General features: G+C 46.1%; 1 protein-coding gene across 7 annotated transcripts in view; it reads left to right on the forward strand.

The window, feature by feature from the left end:
• AGAP1 (ArfGAP with GTPase domain, ankyrin repeat and PH domain 1) overlaps positions 1 to 12,361 on the forward strand; it is a 636,823-nt gene that overhangs the window by 437,586 nt on the left and 186,876 nt on the right. For all 7 annotated transcript variants that reach the window (XM_077155532.1, XM_077155533.1, XM_077155527.1 and 4 more), the window contains exon 11: positions 6,546 to 6,714. In XM_077155532.1, coding sequence (XP_077011647.1) covers positions 6,546 to 6,714 — 169 coding nt within the window. The remainder of the gene's footprint in view (positions 1 to 6,545; positions 6,715 to 12,361) is intronic.

A 12,361-nucleotide genomic window follows, 5' to 3' on the forward strand; every position in this document is an offset into this window, starting at 1 on the left:
GAAGTTTGTGAAGAAAACCCCACCTTACCCAGACATGGATTTGGAAGGGGGGAGGAGTATTTTAATAACCATTTCGGATTGCTGTGGAGATTCTTCTTGAATACTGCGCCAAAACTCAACGTGGGGAAGTTGCGTAAATTTAGTGACTCAGTACAAATCTGAAACCGTATCACTAAATTTTTCCTCCTCTGTTATATTAAAATTCATTGGACTATCTTGTGGTTTGAATGGATCTATTATCCATGCTTGTTGTCATGTCATGCATTTGTCATTTGGAAAATTGTTTCACCAGGGTGTGCAGATTTTACAGATGTTGACCCTTCATCATATGATATCCAGGAAAAATCACATTCATTAATATTGCCATCAGTTTTCTCAGGAAACATCTTCAAATATCTGGGAGCTGAATACCAATTTTCCAAAATTCTAGTGTTTGCTAGAAAGCTGAAATTTTATCATTGGCCACACAAGCTGTTATCTGTTTTCCTTGAGCACTAGGCTTACCTGTTCCTTTTCAAGAAAATATCTGCCAAATACCCAAGACTAAATAACCATACTTGGTTTATGCCTGGCAGTCATTCCTACAAGTGAAAATAGTGCCCCATTAAAAAAAAAAAAAGTGGCTAGTTCAGCTTGCAACTCTGTTGCAGAAATGCGTTATGCATACTTCCCATTACATTATACAAAAAAATCAGAAGGATGTGTATTCAAGAGTTGAAATTTTTAGAAATCAGTACCTTTTTTTGGCTTATTAAGAACTTCTTAAAAGAAACTGTTTTTGACTTTTTGTTTGGTTTGCTTGGAGGACGTGGCAGCAACTTATCCTACTAATACAGTTCGGTGGCCCTGCCTTGCCTCCTTTCAACAGACCAGCCATGCTTCCCACCACTTCCACCATCACAGTGACTGCCAACAATGTGGAAAGAGGTAAATGAGGTCTTTGAAGTATTTTGAAGAGAAGTGTTGAGATGGTGGCCTGCTGAGAAGGGTGCTGAGGCCCACACTGAGCTAGGTTATGCAGCAAGGAAGAACCCACTTAGACTGCCAGGTTGTCTCAGGGCAGATCTCAGCCTGCCCTGAGAGCTGTCTGACTTAGACAAAATATTACATATTAATGTGAAATTTTAAATTTCTCAACATTTATGTATACTTAGAGACCACAACTACCAGGGAAAACCTAAGTGGAGCAAAAATTTTTATTATTTTTTTCTCCATCATTGAACTGTGGAAATCAGGAGTCTAAATACTAAAAAAAGAGAAAGCGGTCTGTGCAAAGTGGCGTGGTGGTGACTCCGTTCTCTGTGCTTGAGGAACACTTGTCAGAGTCCCCGAGCCTCGCACCTTTTCCCGGTGATCTCATTTTGAGATGCCAGTCATAGAGTTTCTGCATTTCAGTTTAGCTGGAAGATCTTGTTAACTGCTTTTCGTACCCCTGTGAACACATCAGCAAATCATCTTTCACCAGACAGCCAGAGGCAACTCCGGACGCCGGGCGGTGAGAATCAATACGTAAGGGGGTTTTTAGGGACTGTTGATGGATTGCTGCATTTTGAGCTAACCCCCAAAGGGCCGGCTGCCCCTGAGCCGGCTCAGACCGTCTTACCAGGGGCCGAGAACTGCACCGAGCACCCGCCACTCCTAGACCGAGATGTACCCCGCGCCCTTTTTTCTCTTTGTAGTTTTGGGGGAGAATTCTTGTATTTTTCACATTAACCTAAGAACGGTATCCTGATGAGGACTTTGCACCACCCTCCTTGCCAAACATTCCCCAGCCGACACCTCCCAGCCTGTAGCCCGGCGCGGTGAGCTTTGGGGACCGCGCGGCACAGCACCGACGCGAGGAGCTGGCGGCCTTGGGAGCTCTGGGCACACCCAGGCAGCCCCACACCGGGTGGGAGCCGCGGCAGGCCGTGCTGCTGTCAGCAAGCTGAAGGCGGTGGGTCTCTGACACAGCCCGCGATTGCTAGCAGGTTTCTCTCATTGCACCTCATTTGCATCTGGGACATCAATTAGCATGTTTGTTGAGGCTAATTGAATGAAACTCAATCATAGCTCTTAATTGCTTGACTATGTGAAAGGAAATCACATTAATGCAGCTAATTAAGTGTACGGCAATAGATGCAACATAATTAGGAGCGAAATGTAAAAAACAAGAGATGGCAAAGGGGCAGGAGCAGGGTTGCAGGGGGACAGAAGTGCAGTTACCAAGCCCTCGGCGCGTTCAGGAACAGGTCCCTCTGCTCCGGCGCCTGCCTGGAAAAAATAATCCGCGTGATGAGCGTGGACAACTTGAGAAGAAAAATGCAAATAGGTTTGCAATTACTACTTTTTCAAGCTGTTGAGGGGCAGGAGATGGCGCCTCTTGGGGGGCAGGCGCTTGAGTAGACCCTGGGGACTTGTTAAGTGCTGTTTAAAAGTACTTGGCTTTGAATTACCCTCATGCCTTGTTAAAGGATTTTTCCCCTTTTATCTTCGATCAGCATTTTCTACAACTAGCGTGGTGAAGGGTAGTATCCGTGGCATTTGCATATCAAAATCAAGCAGGCCGTCTTTATTTGGCTCAGCAAGGTCCGGAGAACAGACCTGCCGAGCTGCATGTCCCATTTCTGACAAGGCGGCGACACTGTTTAGTGGTTGCAGCTTTAATTCCTTAAGTACCAAGCTGAGGAAAGATGAAAAGGATGAGTTCTTTTTTTCAAGAAAAGGAAAGCTCAGTGTAGTTTGTCTTCGTAAAAAGAAGCCACGGACTAAAACGTCTGTACATTCCACCTGTTTGTGAAGGACTTTTGTTGATTGGGAAATGCATTCTGTTAAGTTTTTTTTTTTTTTAATTTAATGTCATGGCTTGAAATATAAGCACTGTGAAATTTATATTCTGATTTGTAGTGTTGGCTCTTCTGAAGTTTCAGCCTCTGACTCGGGCAAGGAAATGGATCCCCCAGCCCATGCTGAGCCAAAGATAAATGTGTTCACTTGCCACACTCAATTCTAGAGAGCAGACACTGGCACATTTCTATAATAATTTTAAATAAAATATCATAGTTATTGTATGTTAAAACATGCCTATTAAAAGAACCCTACTGAGGCTCAGCCACTATCTGATTAGCCTCATTTTAGAGCCCATAAGCAATAAATGCTCAATTACACTCCTGTTATTGTATTTTAATTTGTTAAGAATTGGCATTAAAGAAGAAAGTTGATATTTTCGTAGGAGTAACTGTGCAAGAAGGAATTCATTATTTACAAGCATTAACTTTGATTTTGGAACTTGGTTTGCATATTTCCAGTGGATGTTAAGGAGGTTAAGATGTTTAAGAGCAACCATTAAAAAAATACCTTGACTCTTGGCCCTGTGCTCACCCGAGGTGTCTTTTTCTCAGATGTGCTCTTACCCCCCAGAGCACTGAGGACTGCACCGTCCTGAGTGCACCTGTATCTTTTCCATTGCCCACCTGCTACCCTGTCCTTGAATCTCACCTCATCAGAACTTTCTTCCCATCTCTGGTCCACGTCCTTTCCCAACCACAGCCTTCTGCAAAGTCGATTGCCTTTGAGGGCGTTTCCAAGCATAACGGCCACTTCCCCGTGGAGTCTGGTGTGGGGCGTGTTCTCATCTCCGCTGTGACCTTGAAAGTCAGATTTGCGGCTCCCAGCCCCGACAGCCTTCCCCACGCATGCACCGCCTTCTCCCCAAAGCGAGAACCAAACACCAGCGCTGACTCCCCGCCCCACGCTGACCATTACCTGCCCACCTCTGCTGGCTGCGGGGCGCTGGGACATCGGCGGGGGCTGTCACGGAGACGGGCGCCTGCTGGACCGGCCTGGCCCCTCCTCTGAAGACCTGGTCTGACTCCCCCCCACCCCCCGCCGTGGCCCGCTCTTGTCCATCCCCCACTTGTCTCTGCCCCATGCCGCTCCTCCTGGTTCCCCCTTGAGTCTGCCTCGAGCCGGGCAGGTAGTGGGGGGGGGGGGGGGGGGGCGGCCGGAGCTTGGCTGTGGGGCCAGGCCAGCCTGGGCTGCCTCCTGGCCCAGCTGGCCACTTGCGGGCGGCCTCGGACATGTCACTGCATTTCTCTCACTTCCTGCTTCCCGTATATGGCCTGAAAATGAACCCCACTGTCCCTTGTGCCATGGCCCCTTGCAGGTCCACAGTAAATGCAAACTCATGTTTGCATTTTTATAAAAATAGAATGGGAATATAGAGTGGGGATCTCACGTCTGTACTTGTCCAGCTCCTCTTCTCCCCTCAGAGGACAGCCGTGGGGCTCACGTACCATTTGCCAGAAGACATTTATTTCCCATGATCGGCTGTATTTTGTCACATTGTCACTCTCTCCCTCATCCAACTCTGTTCTCATTGACTCTCATAACTGCTCTCCTTCTCTTCCCGTGTTTGTTTAGAGGCTTCCCCCACCCCCACCCTCCCGGTGTCTTGTCCCATTCCCGCTTGCTTGTTTTTTCTGCCCGTGCTCCACATGCTCCTGCCACAGGGCCTTTGCACTTGTCGTTCCTTTCACTGGGAAGATGTCCCCAGACTCAGAGCTCGCTTCCCCCAGGTTTCAGCCTGACCATCACCTGCTGAAGGAGGCTGCCCCGGTCTTTCTGTCATCAGTTACTCCCCAGCCTGCACCCTCCTGGCCTGGCTTGGTTTTCTCATAGCACTTTCAATACCTTATAATTCGTTTACTTAATTTCATACATCTGTGTCAGCCCCTGAATCCTAATGCTCCATGAGGGCTATGGAAATAAATACAGGACAGTGGCCGGACTCCCTGGGATGCTTCCATAGCTGTGGCCAGCCTCCTGGCTGACTGACCCAGATTGTGGCCAGAGTCTCCTGGTCATTGTCCACAGGTACGTTCGGTCCCTCGGTCCCCCTTTTTGGGCATTGTCTCCCTTGCAAGAGAGGTTGCCCAGTGCAGGTAAAGCTAGAGAACCAGAGCTTCACCAGCCATCCTCTAGTCAGCCCTGGAGCTGACCCTTCTGTTGTTGGTTCATTGTGGTGCGGAACTGATGAGAGCAGCTGCCCAGCAGCAGCTACAACCTGTCCCTGTACCAGGATCTTGTACTTTTGTTCTGTTTTGTGCCGTTCCCGTCATCCGTCAGCAAACCAATGACCACTCAACCCCATCCCCTCCCTAGTAGGACCTGCGGTGAACTCTTTCCTGGATCTCACAGCGATCGTTCTCTTGGCTTCTGTGCCATTTTTCTGAGTGTCCTTTGTGACTTCGTGGATATGCTCTGACCTTGAACTCTTGCATTCTGTTTTTTAGGGCCTTCTCTTTGGACTTTGTCTTGTCATCTCTCTTTACCACTTAACTCAGTTGGTCAGCAGTTACGAGCAAATAGCCCCTTTCCAATCTCCCCATGTCTGCTGCCACCAGAATGCTCATGTATTTGGCAGTTCTGAAATTGCACTGACCTCAACTTACTTGCTTATATGTAACGACGCAGATTTACTGTGAGCTCCCTTTAGGCTCTAAAGGAAGTCCCCCAAGACTCCACCAAGGAGGGGATGTGTTTATTCCTCTTTCTTGCTTAATCTTAAAACACTTGAAATGTATTTTCCGGAAGTGACTTAGAATGTACCCTTTCTTAATGGGCAGTGACTGTGTAACATTGTATGTACAGCCCGCCTAAAATTCTCGGCCCATGGACAAGGGGTTCGTTACCCAAAAATGTGCTAAGCGGTCAGTAACCTCCTCCTTGGTCAACAGGTCCCTCAGCCTGGTGCATCGTTTGCCTTCCCACCTTCCACCCCTTCCTGCCCTCCCACCCACTGTCAGATGTTCTTTAAACTCTACAGCTAAGTTGTTAAATGCCCTGCACCCAGGACCTCGCTGTCACTTCCCTGTCAGCCCTGATGGCTGCTTCATTCACCTCTGAGGATTAGACCACCAGGTCGTTGTTCTGAGTACATTCAGAGGAGCCTCATACTCAAAGACTAAATAATATACTCTCTTCTTTATATCCAGCCATTCGGTGCCCATCTACCAACTCCATGTTTTCTCAGTGCCCCACCTACTTATCTGTCAGTCATCTTCCTGGTCATTAAGAAAACGCTGGCCCTTTTGCTTACAGGTTTCACCTGCAGTCCCAGTAGACAGCCTCAGCCTTTAGCTCAGTGTTTTATAATATTCCCGTCTGAGACAGAAGGATTATTACAAAATAGTTTCCTATACCATGGAATTTTAGCTAAAACTTACAGGACTCGCGCAGGTTCCCAGTGTGCCATCTAATAGGCCAGAATTGAAAAAAAAAATTCTTTATGTGTATATGTATTTTTTTCCAGTTACCCCATGAGGGAAACATCTATGTGTGGGTCCATGTATGTCCAGTGCCCAGGTTGGTCCAGGACCCAGCGGCAAAGCTCTGAGTTAAATGTGATGGCAGTGACATCAATGCGATGAAAGCGTCGTTGTTGGTACGGCACCTCCTGCAGTGGAAGTGTCAGGGGGTCCCAGCTCCTATTGTCCTGGAGAAGCTGTCGCGCTCCATCGTTAAAGGTCTCTTTAATCTCTCTTGGGTGTTAACACTTTGGACAGGATTACATGCAGAACGTTCATGGCAAAGAGATCGACCTCCTGAGAACCACCGTCAAGGTGCCGGGGAAGAGGCCCCCCCGAGCCACGTCAGCCTGCGCACCCATCTCCAGCCCGAAGACCAATGGCCTGGCGAAAGACGTCAGCAGCTTGCACATCTCGCCCAACTCAGGTAAGCGCTCCGCAGGCATCTCGGCAGCAGCCCGTGGCGTGGGCTGGGGGCCGCCGTGGCTCTCTGGGTCACACGCAGACCTGGCCTGGAACGTCGTCGGGTGATACTGAGAAACCTCACCTCCCTGCTGAGGCTGACCGTTTCCTGCTCACCTGTGGGGCGTGTCACGGCCGGCAAGAGGTGTTGGCCCTGAGTCATCGCTGTGCAAACCAGACAGCCTGTCCAGGGTTGGGGAGCCGAAAATAAGAGCTTTACACCCGGCTGGGTATGTGTAAGAGCATTCCACAAGACTTGAATTAACGGTTAATAAGGTGGCAAGGATGAGTCATACCTGATTCCAAGTAACTGTATATATGGAAGTGGAAAAGCTATGCAGAGCAAGATTTAAAGAAAACGAATTGGCCTATACAAAGCAGACATTCTCTCATTTTTATGTTTTAACTATCATCTGTTATTCTTAAATGTAACTTTAGTTTGTTTTATTTCTTTTAAAGGAGTCTTTCTTTTTATTCAGGATTAGAGAAAATTAATATTTTCTCAAAGTTAGGTTTGTTTAGAAACCCCTGGCCCTTGTGCAGTTGCAAGCCATCCAGAGTGTTGATGTGCGATTTAAGAGTGTTTGGAAATGATTGCGTTCTGGTCTTAATGATTGCATTCCTGTGATTGGCATCTAAAGAAAAGATGTTAAGAACTGCTTGATTCTTGCCAGTTGCACTCAGGCTTCTTCAACATATCTCATCTCTTCGAGAATCTTACCAAACTTCTCTCTAACAAAAAGCCCCTTTCCTTCTCTATGACCTGCATTCTGTCTCTTCAAACGAGATTTCTGGTCTGCTGCAATTTCTAGCATATGCTGCTACTTCTTAAAGATGCTGCATTTTCCTCTTCTGAAATGTTAACACAGTCCTGTGGACTAAGAGACATGGGTTGTTGAAAGCAGGATCTTTAAAAAGTAGCCAGATTTGGGCTGTACGGTGTAGTGCTCTATGACATGAGCGTTGGGTGGGCATTTCCTACCACGTTAGGCGGACACTGCTTGGTCTGCCTGTCTCCCAGAGCTGTGCTGGCAGGTAAGGTGACATCTGTGAAAATGTGGAAGAAATTCAACAAGTACTAATGGAAATAAAAATCAGCTTTCTGCTAATGGAGTTATCAGTTCCTTCCAAAAAGGTGAGAAGATAACTGTGCCTGGTCTCTTATAACCTGCTGACCTTTTTTCTTTTTTAAATGTGTTTTACATTTAGAAACACAGTGATCAGAGAACAGAACAATAAATATGTGCCATTAGACCAAAAAGAAGGTAAAGAAAGGCACTGAGCCCCCCTTCCACAGTGCTGTTTGCAAAGTGGACTGGTGAGGTATTCCTAAAAACCTTCAACAATGCACAGGGTAACAGAGCTCCCACGCCCCACTCCAAACCCCAGCCTGACCTTGGCCTGGTTGGCCCGCTGCCCCTCCAGCCCTCCACTGAACCCGAGGGTTGAGTGCTAGCTGTGGGTGGGGAAGAGAGCAAATAAATGCCCAGGAAAAAAAAGGAAAAGAGAGCTCCTCAGTGAATAAAAAGCCAGTGTTTATTGCTTTATATTTAATCATTTGTTTTAAAAAAGTCTTGAGGACCATGGATGTGGGGTCCCAACCTCCAGAGTTTAGGGCCTTAAAAGGCCGTCCGCTTGTAACATGTCACTTCCAGTCCATCCGTGTATCCTATTGAACAAACAACCACTGGGCCCCTATTAGGTGCACCTGGGCCCAGGTGGCACAGATGAGGAAGACACGCCCCTGCTTTCAGGAATGTCACCCTCCAGAGCGAGAGAAGGCCAGGTAGACAGGTGCAGCGGTGGGCAGCAGGCCACGCAAGGGGTTCATGAAGGGCAAGGTGGGGTCCAGCAGAGACACGTCAGCTCTGTCCCAAGAAACAAGACAAGACTTCAGCGCACAGGGGACACTGCACTGGAGCTGAAGACTGGGTGGGGATTTTCCAAGAGCACCGGGTGAGGGGAGGGCCCCAGTGATTGCAGGTGGTGCTGGGCATGTAAGAGTTTAGATTTTGAACTGACTCTTGAGACCTGTGTTGTCTGGTACTCAGCTACCACTGGTTGTGCTGAGAAAAATGTAACATCAGGTAATCAACAGCATATCCAGATAAACTGCATCATACCCCATGGAGGAGGTCTCGTCGTGGGCCCCTGTTGAGGGATCGTGTCCTCAACACAGTGTCTCTCTCTTTAGGACTTGCTACCCGGCGAATGGCTGGGTTGGGGGCAGTCAAAAGCACTGTTATTGATCACCCCCCCCTTGTTCATTACAGCACTTCTTCCCGCCCCCACCCCCAAGCTGTGTTAGCCCATAAAGGGAGCTGGTCAGCTTGCCCTTTGGGTCACAGGTGGAGCAGGGAAGGTGACATTCGCAGGGGCAAAGCAGTGCCACTCACAGGGCCAGCAGCACAAAGGGGTGGCACCTGGTGGCCTGTGGGTGAGGTCACCAGCTGGTGTCCAGCAGAGTGGACAGACCTCGGGGCTGGGAGCTGACACTACCAGTTGCTTCATCAGCGTAAGCCTCGGGTTATGAGACTAAGCTGTGTGTGTGGGGGGGGGGCACTCATTAAAATGCTGTGGACATTTCATTTATGTTGGCCTCATGGAAAGCTGGACATGAATCTGCAAAATGATAACCTCCTGGTTAAGAAATTAAAACACTGGGTAGATTTGAGTTTTTATCATCTAAATTATTCTTTGAGAATGGAATTTCCTTGATGTGAAATCATTGTTCGAAGAATGCTCTCTCCCACAAGGAATTCCAGCACGCCAAATTTAATTTGTGGCATGATGCTGCTTTTAGAGTTTCAGCTAAAAGTAGGTGTTAGTTATTTTAGTTATTTTTAGAGCTATTTGCCTAAGAACTTAACCCATGACTAGTCCGTTTCTTTTACTGTCTTGACTCATTTAAATCTGCTGTTGTTTTTGGATTCTGAGTTCACTGGAGGTGTTTGTTCCTTTTTATGCTCTTGTTTCTTTTTTATTCATTTCCTTAGCTAGTTGCTCAATGTTTTAGTACCTTTCCTTATAGTAAAATTTTCATTCACTTAGACCTGATATATATGTATACCTAAATCTTTGTGTATAACACTTATATTTTCCTTAGACTACATGGCCATAAGTGGAATCACTCAGTCAATGGATATAATTGTTTGTCAGGTTTTTGATATATATTCCCAAATTAACTTCTAGAAAGATTTTAATACAAAATAAACATTCATCCATAAAGTGAGTACTTGTTTCACCCACGTACTTGCTAGCACTGGTTTCATTTTTAGAATCTGTGCTAATCCTATAAGCAATAAAATTATCTCATAACTGTTTATTTTTAGTTCTCTGATAGGTAGTGAACTTACACATCTTCTCATGTTTCTTCAGCCATACATGGTCATTCATATTTCTTATTTATTAATTGCCTACATGGATCCTTTGCCTGTTTTTGTACTAGCTATTTCTTTTCTTTTTTTTTTGTATGCTGTATACTGGGGTAACATTTCATTCTTTTTCCATGTGAGTATCCCATTATTGCAGCACCATTTGTTGCTTTTGTTTGTTTGTTTGTTTTTGTTGTTTTCTTTTTGTTTGTTTGGGAAGTGCATGGGCCAGGAATTGAACCCAGGTCTCCTACATGGCCAGTGAAAATTCTACCACTGAACTACCCTTGCACTCCCCTTAGGTATTTCTTTTTATGTTATTAATTTGTAGGAACTCTTTGTATATTAAAGATACTAATGCTTTATAATATGTTTTGCACATTTTATATAGTTTATTATTTGCTTTTAAAATTTTAGGGTGCTTATTTACAAATGGAGATTTTATCTTTTTTATATATATAATCAAGTCTTAAATCTTTTCACTTCAGTAGTTTTTACTCTATTTAGAGAAAGCCTTTTATAATCCTAAATTAGACTACAATTCATATGTGTTTCTGTTTTACTACTTCATTAGTTTTCCTTTTTTTATCTAACCCCTTAAGCCACTTTAAATTTGTTTTGCTTTATTGTATGAGATAGAAAATGAATTAAAGTTTTTTCCAAATAACTAATAATTAATTGTCCTTTCTTTCTTTGATTTTTTTTTTCCTTTCCCTATTAATTCTCCACATCAGCTTTGGTGTACAACCAGGTCATTTAATAAAATTAAGTATGTTTCTGAAATTGTGAATCTCTTCCATTGACCTACTGTTACCACATTGTTTTATTTTATATAGATTTTCCACACTGTCTTAGAATTCTACCTCAGTTTTCACCTGGTAGTATAAGGCAGTCTTAAGACTTTTTGAAAAGATTACTTAGGAATCTGCTCCAACAAAACAGAACAAGAAACTCTAAAGAAGAAGAATCTAAGAGAGATGTATGTTCTCAGGTCTGGCTAACTTCCTCCTTTCTGATGTCTAGTCCTTCCTCTGAGGTCACTGCCCCCTGGTATGTGGGTGAAATGGGCACTCGTGTTACAGACGGAAGGCGGTTTCTGTAAAACCTTTCGAAGGCAATTCTGAAATACGTAATCAAGGACCTGACAGATGATTACATCCATTGAGTGACATGGGCACTGAGGAAATGAAAAGTGTCGTGCACGCCCGTTCTGTCCACCCCTTCAGCCCAGAGCTTAAAGCTGTCCTGAGTTGTTCTGACTGTCATCCAGCAGAAGCCACACTCGGAGCATCTGCCCGATTTTAAATTCCAGTATACCTCCAGAGAGCCTTGTGAAGTAGCAAGTTACTTTCTAACGTGAGACTTTGGCCAGGCTGGTTTGATAAATTTGAAGCCAATGTCACAGACGGCAGTTGTGTTAGCCTTGATGGCTATCTTGGCATTTGAGCAGAGGGCACCGAGAGGAGGGGCTCTGCGCTCAGAGACACTGGATTGTAGAGCTGTGCCGGCCCCTCAAAACCTCAGCTTCCTCGCGGTCCTGGAGGAAGGCGTCATGACTTCCTAACAGCTGTGTACACCACTGGCCAAGAAAAGGGGAGAAAAGTGATGTATCTGAGTGAGTTTCCTAAATGCTCTGTAGTGTTGTTCATGTAGGTCTAATGGACGTACTGGGTTAGCAGTTTCCAGTCACCTGCGCTGCCCAGGCGGGAGGGGCTCCTGGGGCCGCCCCCACCGTCTGCCCAGCGCCGCCCCCTGCGCCCAGTCCCGTCCCCACTTCATTCCCACCTTCTCCTCCGTAGCTCCTGGTTCTGAGATTTTGTTGTGTATGGCAGGCACCGTCTGGTCTCTCACGCAGGCCTTTTAAGGTCTTGGCAACTGTGAATGTGTTTTTACTCCGAGCAGATTGATACTCAGACCTTTATAAAACAAAACCTCCCCCCTTCTCCTCCACCTCCCCTCACTTGAGGCCCCCAGGGGTTTAAAAATATTAAGGCCGTGGGGAGGGCTGGGGCTGATTTTCCAGGGAGGGGCCGGGGGCGGCGGGGTGGCGAATGTGTTTGGAGTATTGAACTGCCGTTGACATCTAGTCTCGACCATGCTGTTTTCCTCCACACTTCAGCAATCAGGACATCCAGCAAACCCATAAAAAACCAAACTAATAGCATGAATATTCAGTGACCTAGAATACTAATTATTGTCATGAATATTAATGCGGTCGGACTTGCTTTTTCCTCTCCT

Source organism: Tamandua tetradactyla, chromosome 3 (genome assembly GCF_023851605.1).
Source record: "Tamandua tetradactyla isolate mTamTet1 chromosome 3, mTamTet1.pri, whole genome shotgun sequence".
NCBI classification, from domain to species: Eukaryota; Metazoa; Chordata; class Mammalia; order Pilosa; family Myrmecophagidae; genus Tamandua; species Tamandua tetradactyla.